The sequence below is a fragment of the Vulpes lagopus genome, chromosome 18 (genome assembly GCF_018345385.1).
Source record: "Vulpes lagopus strain Blue_001 chromosome 18, ASM1834538v1, whole genome shotgun sequence".
NCBI lineage: Eukaryota > Metazoa > Chordata > Mammalia > Carnivora > Canidae > Vulpes > Vulpes lagopus.
This window is the reverse complement of record NC_054841.1, coordinates 7,977,740-7,992,128: the sequence shown is the minus strand read 5'-3', so window position 1 is coordinate 7,992,128 and position 14,389 is coordinate 7,977,740. Positions and strand designations below refer to the sequence as shown.

The 14,389-nt window shown below is 46.9% G+C and overlaps 1 protein-coding gene across 10 annotated transcripts in view; it reads right to left on the bottom strand.

The window, feature by feature from the left end:
- Window positions 1-1,519: 1,519 nt before the first annotated feature.
- Window positions 1,520-14,389, bottom strand: part of BCAS1 (brain enriched myelin associated protein 1) — a 98,173-nt gene continuing 85,303 nt past the window's right edge. For 6 of the 10 annotated variants that reach the window (XM_041733362.1, XM_041733367.1, XM_041733359.1 and 3 more), the window contains 2 exons: window positions 6,664-6,927; window positions 1,520-2,544 (listed from right to left, as the gene is read on the bottom strand). In XM_041733362.1, coding sequence (XP_041589296.1) covers window positions 2,470-2,544; window positions 6,664-6,927 — 339 coding nt within the window. In that variant the 3' untranslated portion in view covers window positions 1,520-2,469. Of the gene's footprint in view, window positions 2,545-6,663; window positions 6,928-12,547; window positions 12,614-14,389 lie in introns of all 10 variants that reach the window. The other 4 variants (XM_041733360.1, XM_041733358.1, XM_041733363.1 and 1 more) reach the window with 1 other exon arrangement.

The following is a 14,389-nucleotide window of genomic DNA, read 5'->3' as shown; positions in this document are numbered from 1 at the left end:
CTCATCAGGGCCAAAAGCCCCCGTGCCCAGTGAGGTGAAACTTGCAAATGAAACTGTCACCTTTCTCAATGGACGTGTAGGGCCCCCAGCTCACCAAAGGTCACCCAGGGCGACCCCCCCTGGTGTTGGGGACAAAGGAATAAGCAGCTGCCTGGTTTCCTTGAGTCAGCCCATGTTCTAGGATGGTGTTGGTGGAGGAAAGACACCCTGGCAGCGAGGGCTTCCCCAAAGGACTTTTTCCTCATTTGTGCCAAGTAAAGCATGCAGACATGGAGTGTCATGAGGTCATTGTCAACAGGGTGAGTTACAGACCCTGATCTCCAGGTTTGAGGCACAGGTCTGATGAAGCTAAGCTAGCTGCAAGGAAGGGACCTCTGATCTTTATTTGAAACCTAGCCTGCGGCCATCCAAGATCCGAACTGGGAGCCGGCAGGCCTCAGCTGCAACGGGGCCCCCCCAAATCTGGTTTTTCAGGGATACCATATTTTTCTTGAAGACATTTTCTAAATGCCCTTATTTTTTTTTGTGTGCCAAAGCCATGGTTTCATTTACCTCACGCGCAGATTTGTCAGGGGAGTATATTCAGTGTTCACTTCGGATCATTGTGTGATGGATTTGTACGAGCCAGCGTGTAGGTGCGGATCTGTTCTACGTACGTGAATATGAGCGCGTGCAAGTGTTTATTCTTGTATGTAATATGTAAGTATGAGTGTGCTCGTGCAATTCTCCATGTCTGTGTGTAAAGACGTTGATACGATGTAGGCTGTGTTCCTCCGTGGGCACAGACACCGATCAGAATATCACGTGCGTATCTAACGTGGACACTGCCCAGGCACACATCCTCTAGCTGCTGCCAGCTCACTGGGAGCACCTGGCCCAGGCCACCACCTCCTGGGGTGGGGGTGGGGGCAGGACTCATCAACAAGGATTCAAAGGTTCACCTCCCAGCCCCCCCACCCCCAACCCCGGGTAGAACCTGCTGTAAAGTGTAATTCACACTCCAGCGCCCACTAGGGGGATCAGGATGAAACAACTCCAGCTGAGACCAGTCCTTGCCCAGCTCCCTCCCCGCCCTGTTGCTCACTTCCTCTCCCCTGGTGTATCACATGCTTCTGAATCCCTGTCTCAGGCTCTGCCTTAGGCCTCCTGGGCAAAAGCAGTAGTTTTATATAAGTGCACATGTATATATGCAAATATACGTATGCACACATTTGTATGAGCATGTGCCCACATACAAGGAGATCTAGGAGCATCCAGGAGGGAAGACAAGGGGGAGGAAGAAGACTGATTTTATACTGTGGAGGATACAAGTGCCTCAGAGAGAACCAGACACCTGCTTTAACGGTTGGAAATTAAAAGATGCTTTAGATATAAATGTATTTTTTTATTAAATCAGAAAAAGAAAGATACAGTATACATGATATCAATCATATGCTACTTTGAATTACATTTTAATAGATTCACGGTCCTGTTTACTCCTCTGTACACGTATTAAAAAAAAAAACCTCGAGTATTTGAATAATCTTCTGAAAATTTTTATTAACGGGGGTTACGGGGCGGGTTTGATCAGAAAACATCCTGAGAACATTAGGAAATTACAGACAGACTTGAGATAAGTGTCAGACAGAACAGATGAAGCAAGCCCCTCAGCCATCTGAGAAGCATTAATAATGTAAGATTGCAGAGACCAAATCTTTGTTAGGGCTACAGGATGCGGGATTAAAACGGAGACCTCAGTGCCCCCTTGTGTTGCAAAGTAAACTTGCAACTTCATTTATTCTGCTTTTTTTTTTTTTTTTTTTTTTTTTAAGTTGTAATCCTTGCCCTTGTCGCTGAGCTTCAAAAAGCAATTGTTTTCCCCAAATCATTTCAAACCCTCTGCGGTCAATCTTTTCCCTCTCATCGATAACTCCCAAGGACCCTATTCGAAAAGCAATTCCTATTCATTCCCTTTCCACTCCCCACACTTTCCATCCCAGGAAATTGGCAACCTCCCCCCACCCCCAACTGAGCCCATGTTGTCCCTCCTCGAAAGGTGAACTTAGATGGATTTTTGTCCCTCCTCTTCGAGCTGAGAGGATGAGCACGTTTTTACTACAAAGCTGAATTCCGTCCAGCAGGCATTTTTCCTCTGCTGCTTACTTGCCACTGTCATTTTCCATGACTTACCCGGAATGCATTCCTCTGCCCCCTCCACCCCCTGCTGCCCCCGCCACCCCATCCAGTCTTCTGACCTGACTCGTTAACCTGCTTAGACCCATCTTTACAGTTATTTACCGGAAAAGATTGGACCAGAGACGTAAATAATACACCTCAATATACAACAGCTCAGGCTTAATTTGTAGGCAGAATTTCATTGGATGGCCATTAGGAGAAAACTATGTACATGGAGTGGGTTCGGGGAGGAGAAGGGGCAGGGAGAAGGCATCTTGCTGGCAGGACAACTTGGTGGGAACTGTAGTGATTTGTTTACTTGGATTTGCCAACTGGTCCGATGGATACAGGGTCTGTTTGCACTTGAGCGTCCAACATCCGCTTTGGTCCCTGGAGAAAAATATAAAGAAGTTGTACCCTAAGGAAAGTCTGAAATATCAAGAGCAACCACTGCCATTTATGTAGCGCTTACTCCGTGCCAGGTGTTGTGCTAAATAAATTTGCGGGATAAAGGAATGGTCTCCAACCAGATGTTGGAGTGCAATGCCCAGTTATACCAATTTCTAGCTTTGTGAAGTCTTGGATAAATTACTTAACTCTTTTTTTTTATTTTTTTATTTATGATAGTCACAGAGAGAGAGAGAGAGAGAGAGAGAGAGAGGCAGAGACCCAGGCAGAGGGAGAAGCAGGCTCCATGCACCGGGAGCCTGACGTGGGATTCGATCCCGGGTCTCCAGGATCGCGCCCTGGGCCAAAGGCAGGCGTTAAACCGCTGGGCCACCCAGGGATCCCCTTACTTAACTCTTTAAACTCAGTTTCTTGGGACACCTGGGTGGCTCAGTGGGTGAGCATCTGCCTTCAGCTCAGGGCGTGATCCTGGGGTCCCCGGATGGAGTCCTGCATGGGGCTCCCAGTAGGGAGCCTGCTTCTCCCTCTGCCTGGGTCTCTGCCCCTCTCTCTCTCTCTCTGTGTCTCTCATGAATAAATAAATAAAATCTTCTTATTTTTATTTTATTTATTTATTTATTTATTTATTTATTTATTTATTTATTTATCTATTTATTTATATCTTTTTAAAAAATAAAAAAAATAAACTCAGTTTCTTTATCTTTAAAATGGAAGAGATACAATTTATCTCAAAGGGTTGCTCCAAGGTGAAGCAGTTCCCCCTTGGCCCCACGAGGCATGGACTTTGGGGATAAGAGGCATTAATGTCACCTTTGACTTCCCTGCTGGATCAGGACTGCACTTCACAGTTTACGCCAGCCAAGCCAGATCCGCTCTCATCTGGTCCTCTTGCCAGCCCGGTGAGGCACGTGGTGACTATTCACCCAGTTTTACAAATAGGCTCTAAGATAAGTCAGGGCCAGCTTACCGAGCGATGGACGGGCCACCCTGAGTTGGAATCTGGGGGGCTCCACAGAATCCTAGCACTATATAAAGGTGTCTCTGGGACTCATGACAATGGGAGAGATGAAGGGGCCGTCAGGTGGGTGGTTCTTGGCAAGCTGGGGTGGGGAACCTACTGTTCCTCCAATCAGAGCTCCATGTTGATCAAACAAACATGTTTCTATATACACATGTACATGTGTGTCCACACACACGCACATGTACATACGCACGCGCGAAGGTTCTGACATCTTCTTTGTAGACTGAGTCCCTCTGCTCAAACCCCAAGTGCTTGCAAATAGTTGCACTTGGTGAATTCTAAAGGCTTCCTTCCAGTTCTTTTCAGGCTTTGCATGGAAAGCCAAGGATCCCGCTCCCTGTTAGAATCCAAGCAGCATGCCGGGGAGGAGGAAGAGAGGAGCTGAGCAGAGAGGACCTCACCTGGAGGGCGAAGATCAAGCAGGGGTCGGCGGGCAGTGAATTTGGGAACTGACTGGGGCAGCTGGTCTTGGGCAAGGAGGGAGAGGGGTGGCATGTGGAGGGAGGGAGAATGAATTGCCGGGAAGGAGCGCCATGGTGAGTTCAGGGTAAGAACAATGTGGGCTGATGTCCCAACTTGGCTGGGTTTAGGCTCTAGTCCATACACAAGGTCCCTGGATACTTGTCGGGGAAATGATAGCATCCACTCTGGAACTCCTGCTTTGTGCCAGGTGCCGGACCCCATAGAGCAAATGTTCATTTGATTCCCACAGGAGGCGCAGAGGGGTTATGTGACCAACCCAAGGTCACGTAGCTAGGAAGTGGTAGGTCTAGGACTCCGGGGAAGCTGCCTGACTCACAGCATAGGCTCTTCGGCATTGCTCTGTTCTTTCCACTGTCCTGCATGCTGTTTGGTCATCTCTGGGCTTCTCAGCTCTGGAACCATTGACACTTTGGGCTCCCTTACCTCTATTTATCAGAGGTCACCGATACCTACAGATATTCATGGACCTGAATAATCGGGTAACGATCAGTTTGGAGCAGTTTGCTTCATGTATCTACCCCATCTCAATCACAGCCTGAAGGCTAACTCCAACCTCAAGGTTGTTCTGTGCTCTATGGAACATTCAGCAACATCTCTGGTCTCTACCCACAACGACCCAATAGCACCTGCTCCCAGTGGTGACCATCAAAATGGCCCCTGGACATTGCTAAATGTCCCTTGTGAATAAAATCACTGGTTCAGAACTATTGGATGAGATCCTGTCAGGTGCAAGGATTTCGTGGGTAAGGAGACATGCAGAGAGCACTCCACGAGCCTCTGATCAAACATAAAATAAAATAAAACCTGCAGACAACCAATACTATCAAGCAAGTGAGGAACTGACTGGGGTGTGAGTGCAGACTCTTTCCAGAACAGCGCCTTCCCCATGCTGTATGCCTCCTGCCCCTCCCCACCCCCCCGTGTGCCATAGGTTGGCAGAGAGTGATTCAGCCAGAACTTCGGGCAGGGAAAAAAAAGGCATAGACAGTTTGGAAATGTCTAGAAAAGTCTAATAAGGGTTTACACTCCTCTCCAAGGAACCGGAGCCGAGAACGGAGACCAATTTTCCTGCAAAACCACTGAAAGCACAATCTGTCTCTTAGGCAGCTCCCTGCTTTGACAGTTGGTCTCCTGTCTTTATCACCTCTTAAAAAGATAGAGAAGAGCTTTTTACCAGAGGCTTGGGAGTAGGAGAAGGACTCTGTGCCAGGGCTTCCCATTTTCAAACAGCCTCCAGCCGTGACTTCTAGCACTATCTCACTCTGAGGTTCTGTACACGTCCTCGGACATGGAGACCAGATGGAGACACGATGGCATTCATCATAAAACTTTAAACATGGGGCCCGAGACTCTGTATTCCTAGCAGGCTTCCCATAGATGCTGTCTGGAGACCAAAATCGGGTCCGGAGGAACCATCGTACCCCCACCTCCGTGTATCAGAGGTCACCAATACCTCCAGATATGCAGGGACCAGGACCATGGGGAATGATCAATTGGTTTAGGGCGGTTTGCTTCACGTACCTACCCCATCTCTACCACTGCCTGAAGGTTAACCCCAGTTAACTCCAGCCCCATGGCTAGTGTCCGTGTTATTTCCTTGTCCTGCCCCATGGGCTCAAGCCACACTCCCATGGGTCCTCGGTATGACTTCACCTGTTTCTCCTCCTGGTGGGTGCTTGAGCTCCTTGCTTATCTTTTGGTTAGTGGCCTTCAGACTCTCCTTATTTACCAGGATGTCTATGATCCCAAATAAAAGACATTTACTAGGGCCCTAATTCACTTCATCCATTCCTTCATTCCTTCGATGAACACTTACGGGGTGTCTACTGAGCTCTAGCCACCGCGCTGGGAGGACAGCACGTCTGTCCATGAGAGCATGGTCTCCGCTCTCCCAAAGCTAACAGTCTAGGGGAGGAGACAGAGAAGAACCAAAGAGACACACACACAAAAATTAACTAACTAATTATTGAATGTCTGGCCTCCACTTACCCTGGGCTAGGGCTCTCTAGAAGGAAGGAGCTAATTTGTAGTCACCTCTGTGTAGCCACCACCAATATCAGGTTCAGAGCAGTTTCCTGATTTAAACACATCAAGGCTCCTTGCTGCTCCTCATCACACCTGCTCCTGCCAGCCTTGCCTCTGTCCTCCTGTGCTCTCTTCCCGCCAGACTGAATTTCACTTCCCTGCTGTCTCTCCATTGCCTGGAACACACTGGGCCTTCAGACCTCCCCTTGCCTCCTTCTCCACAGGCTAATTTGAGGCCCCCCCAGAGGTAATCTCCTCCAAGAAGCCTTCCATTCCTTTCAACCCCAGGGTGGGGCCCCAAGCTCACACTCAGGCTCCCTCATGCCTGCTTTCTGCATCCTGGTGCCCCCACACTCAGGATCCCCCCAGCCCCCAGCCGCCTGCAGCTGAGTGTCCCCCAGAACCATGATGCCGAGGCCCACCCTGCTCTCTGTGCCCAGCACAGCGCCTGGCACACAGCAGGTGCTCCTGAAATCCTTGGTCGACAAATGCCCAGGCCAGTTCCACCTTGAAGGCAGGAACCACACTCCTGGCCCAAGAGCCTAGAAAGAAAAGGTGAACGATCCACCTACCAGGCCCTTAAAGAAGCCCCCGAGGGACTGTCGCCGCTTCTCCTGTTTCTTTTGGGACCTGTCCCCATTCTGCAGTGAGTTCGCCTCCACCACGGCTGGTTCCATGCACTGGACCGGCTCTTTGGCTTCCTGCTTGGTGCTCTTCTGCTTGTTCCCTTCAGCCGCCACCTTCTTGTCCTTGGACGAGCCTTCTTTGCCCTTCTGGCCCGCTCCTGCCGGCTCCGGCTCTGGGCATGTGACAGCCTTCTCCGCTGAGTCCGATGTCTACAGCAAGTTCAAAGAAAATGCATATTTAGTAGCTGTAAGACAACACTCCATAGCTGGGGAATGAGCATATTGAAACAGAGGTGTTCAAGTGTTGGATGCTGTCTACATTTTCATGAGTCCTGGGTGAAACGGGGAAAAAAAAAAAAAGAAATGAGAATAATGTGCAAATAGCTGTTAGGGTTCAAGGTCACAGTAGGAGACATCTGTTTATCTGATAATTCATTAATGTATGCTTTCCCAGAAGCATTCTTCCCTCCTTCTCCTGGCACTAGAACTTGGGTTTTCCAAGGAAAACTTTTATTTATTCAGTATGGTTCAGGCAAATTAATTCCACCCCTGGACAAAGGCATAGGACTCGGCCAATCAGAGCCCTGCACGCGGTTGGGCTACTGTGACTGGTTCAGGATGGCTGAATACAGATAAAAACTGAGCTAATCTCAGAAATTTGGTAAGTCAGTCCACTTTTGATTGGATTTGAAACCATGAAGATGAAAGTGTGGAGCTTCTGAGCCAGCACCATTTCCAGGAAAAATCTGCTTGAAAAGGAAGCCAAAAGAGAGAAAAGTATAGCTGAGAGATGGAGAGAGAGAGAGAGAGAGAGAGAGAGAGAGAAAGAGAGAGAGAGCCCCTGTGCTGATGGCGTCACATATGCCCCTGGATCTAGCTGTTCCTGAAGCTCTTTTGTGCGTAAGCCAGCTTTTTTTTTTTTTTTTTTTTTTTTTTTTGTAAGCCAGCTTTGAGAGGGTTTCTCCCACTTAACAACCACAGGTGACTCTTTTCTTGGGGATGCCTATTATTTTCTTCATGATTATGTCTACCTTAGTTCCTGGCGTGACACTGTTTTTATGTTTATAAAACAGTGGTGAGAGAAGATGAGGGTTTTATTTTTAGTTTTGGATGTTCATCTTTCGTCCTAAAGAGAAATTTTTGCAATCCTACTTGGTTCCTACAGTTGGGAGGGATGAAGCTGTAAAATCCAAAATTCTAGCAAATGCTAGGTAAATGACAGATAACAGAATATCTGTAAAGTAAAAGCCCTTTCCCCATAATTTACTTGAACTAAAATTACTATAGGGGCCAGACAGATGAAATAAAAACATGACAGCGGCCAAGGGTAAGAATAGAGGCCTTGTTTTCCCATTTGGGAAAATAGCATAAGGAATATTTCTCGAGTGTAAGAAAAACACCAGTTCAAGCAAGGCTGGCTTTGATGTTGGGGAGAAACTGGAGTGTGTGTGTGTGTGTGGTGGTGGTGGGGGCAGTTTGTGGTGAATTGTCACATGCCCTGTCCAAAGGGGCAACAGGTGCTCAGACCCAGCCGAGGTACTACGTAGGATGACAACCCCAGTGCTGCCAAATCTGCCATTTTTCCCATCGAAGCTTGAAATGGAGTTGTTTTGAGTGAAAAATATGTCAATTTTAAAATGCCGACTTCAAAAGTTTTAAAGCCTGGCTCTCAGAGAACAGCCACGACACCAGTCCCCCGTGGGCCACAACTGGCTCACCAAATGCACGTTTGCAACCTCTGACTTGTGGTAGTGGTAGACTGTCCCCGAGGTAAGACGTTCTCCGGCCAAGTTGCAGTTTGAAGGAGAAAGCCACATGCGGGGAACTGTCATTTCGCATCAGTGTCACATGTACCCCTTAGAACTAAGCAGGAGGACAGAAGACTCCCTGGTCCCGAAGGGCTCCCGAGGGCAGAGCTCCTTGGAGAAAGGAGACGTCATCAGACACCGAGGGCATCAGACACCTGCCACCGCAGGCCCTGAATCTCTCCGCCAGGCCCGGGCTGCGAAGTGGTAGCAAGTGCTGAGCAGGGCACGGACGCCCGCGTGGGGCAGGGCCGAGAGCAGAGACGCACACTCCCCCCGTGGTGCTCTTCAGAAAGACCACGCACCGTTTGAACATCTTGTTAACTGTTTTTGTTGCAGAGAAGATGATAAGATCCAGTCATTGGCTAAGGGCTTGGTGTTTGGAGTCAAAAGGGTTGTGCCTATTGCAATGCATTCGAGTATGTTAAAAACTTTACCTAGAAGAATGGTCACCCTGATGCACCCAAAACTAGTCTTTAAGCATTCAGAGTGGCTTAGGCCAATCCATTCAATGAATCCATTCCAAAAAAAAAAAAAAAATTTTTTTTTGAGACCTACTAAGTGCCTAGTGTCATAAGAATCTGGAGCTATAGGGACGCCTGGGTGACTCTGGTTGAGCATCTGCCTTCGGCTCAGCGTGTGGTCCCAGGGTCCTGGGATCGAGTCCCCCATCGGGCTTCCCGGCCTCCTTCTCCCTCTACCTGTGTCTCTGCCCTCTCTCTGTGTGTCTCTCGTGAATAAATAAAATCTTAAAAGAAAAAAAAAGAACAGAGTGTGGTTCTGGTGCCATCGCATCCTCACTGTACGGCCTGGAATAAATCGCTGGCTCTCTCACTTCCTCATCCGTGTGGGAGAAACAAAGGAAATCATACCCCCTGGTCTGAGGATTAAACTAGCCAATAACGGGAAACCTGCATCACATGGTGCCTGGCCCTTGGGAAATGCCAAACTTCAGGGGGACCGAAGTTTTTGCCTGGGAGAAGGGGGAGCTCCAGGACATGTGCTTCATTTTAAAACCACAAAGTCCCAGGCCAACTGGGAAGAGTCGGTCATCCTGACCCAACACTCCAGCAGCGATTCTTTCTGACAGATTCCTCGCGTGTGGACCCCAGGGCCTGGTGCAGACGAAGGCCTCAGGGCATACTCGGTCACCCCAGTGTCCCTGTGCCCCTCCAGGCTCATCTCTCAGCCCTTTCCCCCTGTTCTTTCTGTTCCAGCCACGTGGCCTCCTCTTCCTCCTGAACCAGCTGATTCCCAAGAAGGGGCTTCTTGGTCCCTGTAACTTCTGCTCAGGATGTTTGTTCACAGGGTTTGACACTTCTTTCCTGTCAAGTCTCAGCTCAGATGTCTCCTCCTTGGAGAGCCAGTCCCTGTTGAGAGGGTCTAAAGAAGCCCGACCCTTCTCTGACAAAACACTGCTGTGGGTTTTTTTTTTTTTTTTAAATGTTTGCATTGATCTTGGGGATTTCTTGGCTCCCTTGAGACTGTTCTGCCTGCCTCCCTCTGCTGGAAGGGGAGCTCCAGAGAACAACACTCTTCTGTGTTCCGTGGCTTTAGTCCCAGCACCTAGTCTGACACATAGTAAGTCTCCACCAAGATGGGTTGAATGAATGGCCAGCAACTCGCCTTCCAGATGTTTCTACACTATTTCCCTCCGCAAATCATTGTGGGGCAGGGAGTGAGAAGCGCCTACACATCAATAGCTTTCACAGGACATTGATTTTTTTTTTTTTTTTCCAGGAGGGGAGCTTTCAATGGATCAGGTCCATTTACCACATGGTTACGCCATTGCTATTAGGCTTAAATGTTCTTCTTAATGGCTTAGAAACTAACTTCTAAAAATAACAGATGGCTGGTTCCTTATATCCCGAGTAAGCTAAGAATCTAAACTGTGCGTGGATTGCTTTGTCATTAAATGTAGATGATTTAAAAATCTTTGCTTGGGATTTGATCCTGTCTCAAGTTTTTTTTTCTGTCTCAGAATTTTGAACAAAAATTATTCTCATCCGAATCATCCGAGTGTATCCTCCCCCTGGAACCCAGCAATGCTGGCAGGAAGTCGGAGGACAGGATCATGGGAACATCCCATTTGATTCACATCCTGGAAGCACAGCTAGACCAGGAGGTGCCTGAGGCTTCTTCTTCTGGAATCATCAGCCCAGATATTTATAACTCTGAGAAGGCAAGTCAGAAAGGAGCAGAGAATGTCTATTCCCACCCCCAAAATTAACCTAAGCATTTATCATCTCTCCAAGTCTCCTCCAGTCTGGATCCAGGGCCCTCTAATGGATTCTCAGGTCACTTCTAGGTGAGCGTAAATGGGTAAGTTTCTAGCTCATTCATATTTTTGCTGACATCACTTACATTTTAGCATTGCTATGATTGGCATAACCGTTTCACATTTGGATCCTAGACAAAACATATAATTATATTAAATTCTTTCATATTAAAGTAAATTTATCATATTTCCAAGGTAATCTACTTCAGGATTTTTGGTTGTAAAGCTGTCTAGAGAATGATTTTGGGGCAGGCATAGTGATAAAAGTCATAGTTTTTTGAAAAAGAAAAACTAAAATAATTTGAATGCAGCAAAAACAATATATTCCCTGTTGAAATATATGGGCTAATCCAATTATTATGGAAATAGAAATACAATAATTTTTTTACAGTCATTGCTGTCCATTTGTGTGTGTGTGTGTGTGTGTGTGTGATATGAAGAATACTATAGGGTGGTAATTTCCTATCAGTGGCAAAATAGTAACAAAATAATAACTGCTATGGCTTCATATGTTGAAGCCCCAAGCCCAATGTGACGGTATATGGAGTAAGAAAGAAATTAAGGTTAATTGAGGTCATAAGGATGGGGCTCTCATTCAATAGGATCAGTGTTCTGGTAAGAGCTGCCACGTGAGAACATAGCAGAAAGCAGCCGTTGGAAAGCCAGGAAGAGAGCTTTCCTCACTGGAAACCATGCTAGTGTCCTGGTGTTGGATTTTCCAGTCTCCAAAACTGTGAGAAAATAAATCTCTGTTGCTAAACCACCGAATCTATGGTAGTTTGTATGGTAGCCCACATGGCTTCACGTAGCAGCTAACATTTACTGAGTCCCCTGTACTAGGACTGTTCCAGGGGCATTACACGTGTTGATTCATCTCAGTATGACAACATCACGAGGCAGTACTTTTCCTAGCTCCACTGTATGGATGAGTAAACTGAGGCACGGAGGGGTTTGGTAAGTTGTTTTTAGTCACACAGCTAAAAAGTAGCAGAGCCAGGATTTGAACCCAGGCGGTCTGAGCCTGCAACTCACACTCTTAACCAGTTCTCTGTATCGCAAAAATCAGTCAAGAATATCTGAAGACATTTTTGTGGAGGTATAATTTTAAGTTAAGAGAGAGTGCAGGTTATAAAATAGGGTGTCGAGAATGAGATGATCCCATTTTCAAAAAGGATACATGTAGTTACAAAAATGTCATAGCTATGATTCGTTAGAATGGAGAAAATAATGCGGGAAAAACCCACATGGTCCCATGCCTTCCACCCATTTTTTTTCAAGAAACAGTTCCCACTCTATGCCAGGCACTATCCCATGTGACAGAAAAGGCTCCAGACACAGGAAGGAAGGAGTAGAGGGGACAAAACTAATAGACAAATGACTTATTACAATGTATGATAAAGTCCGTGAAGTAAGAAAACAAGATGCAATGATGATGGTAGGAAATCTCGGATGGTAGGACATCTCTTTGAGGAGGTGATATTTAGGCCAAGACTTAAAGGATAGGAAGGGATTTGCCATGTGGAGAAGAGGGAAAAGCCTGTGTTAATAAGATGTAGCTGAGAAGCTCTAGCTCGTTCATGCATGAATCCGCAGAGCCCAAGATAGTGCCTGGTATGCAGCAGGTGCTTCACCTAGAGGTGGTAAATGACTTGTCTGTGGTTGCGAGTTGCATCGGCAACTAGGCTAGACAGAAGTGAGAAACATCCAAGCTAAACCCACCACCGAACAGGGTTGACAGATCACTTACTTGATGGCTGGAGTCTTTCCCATTTATTTCTTCTGAGTGGGTGATCCCTCCATCCCCTTTCACTGACTAAAATAACAAACAGACAATGGCCTTTCAGCTACCACGGCACAGTAACATGGAGAATGCAAGGGGGGTTCTGAAATGGATGACCTCAGTCATTCATTATTGAGATTCGGGGTCAAGACACATGGGAGACCAGCTAGAAATGTATTCCTCATGAGATACATGACTTCCATGTGGCTTGTAACCAGAGTCCGATTATATTCAAGTGTTGGTTTCCCAAAATAACCACAGCGATAGAAGTCTTAAACCCTGGGACTAGGTAATTCTGGGATAAAGAAATGATGATCAAAATGCTAATGTTGGAACCAGGAGGTGGTATAACATACGAATGAACGAGCAATTAAACCGTTGGGAGCCTTCTCTTGGTGACACTTAGGTGGTGGATGTTTCCTTGCATTTTTTCCCCTTGCAGAGAGATGGGGTATGTGGAACATCCTGTTTTCCACTTTTAGCAACCCCGGTGCCCCGTGGCATCACTGAGTGTTGGATGGGTTGAATTCACAGCTTTGGTCCCTTAAAGCACACTCTCAACGAAGAGTCCGAAAAGCGTGACCGCAGGACCACAGCTTCAGGGTCACTTGGGAGTTTGTTAGAAAAATACCAGTTCTCGAGAACCAAGCCAGATCCACTGAGTCAGAAAGTCTCAGGGGTGGGGCCGAGCCACCTGTGCTTCGGCAGGCTCTCCAGGTGATTCTGAAGCACACTTGAGTTTGAGCATCACTTTTCAAAGCCAGTTGGCAACAGAAAAGTGCAGACCATACTGGGGCCTGGCAGTTTTAACTGTGGGTTAAGTAACGCTCTATGCCTGATGCTTGATAAAGTACCCAAGAAACCTGGTAACGGATTGTCCGGTTCTTATCAACAATTTTGAGTCGGGTTTAATTCCCACAGATTTTGTCATTGCTTATCGGCTCTTCCTCCTGGGCTCTAGGGAGTGTACAAAACAGGGGTTAGGCAATGGGGGCAAACGGGAAGACTTCAGATCCCACTGTTATTATCTTAGCTGGTCTGCCAGCAGACGGCGAGAATCTCTAACACCTACATCAAGGACAGTTAAAAATATGAAAGGCGCTCAGATAATTTTTTGACTGATTCGTTTTACATGTTTCTGTAACCTGAGGTATGGTATGCATATTAGTAAAGATAATGAAGATTATTAGTAATGAAGGCTACCTTTTAGTGGAGTGCTTGCTAAGAGCCAGGCGCTGCGCTAAATGAGATGATAACCTCTGCTAGTTCATTTTTTCATCATGTAGAACCTTAAGACAGACGAAGAATCTGCCTCATTTTATAAGCAAGAAAATGGAAGCTCAGAGAAACTAGCATGGGTCATGGAACCAGCAGATTAGGGAGTCAGGATTTGACACCAGGCAATGACTCCGAATTCCATACTCTTCACCGCCTCCCCGTTCTGTCCCAACACATTTTTTATTGAGCATCTACTAGGAAGCTCCCTAATTAGGAAAGACAATAAGGGCTTGGATAAGATGGAAGTTGATAAATCTCAAACAGGGAGGTTTGTGGGACCTGCTCATCCTCAGAGGTCAACCACACTCGTCTTTAAATTCTACTTGGTGCTGCTCCAAATCAGAAGTCTGGACTAGGACTGTCAATGGTTTAACAGAGGATGCCAATTTTTATGCCTTTTCCTGCCTCAGAAGCAGCCTTTACAGAGCTTGGCATAGGGCAGAAGCTTCATAAATGCTTCTTGATCGGTTGGGAATGGAAATCTTTCTTCAGCCTGAACCCCTAGTGTCTGGAAGTTGCATCTGCTTTTCT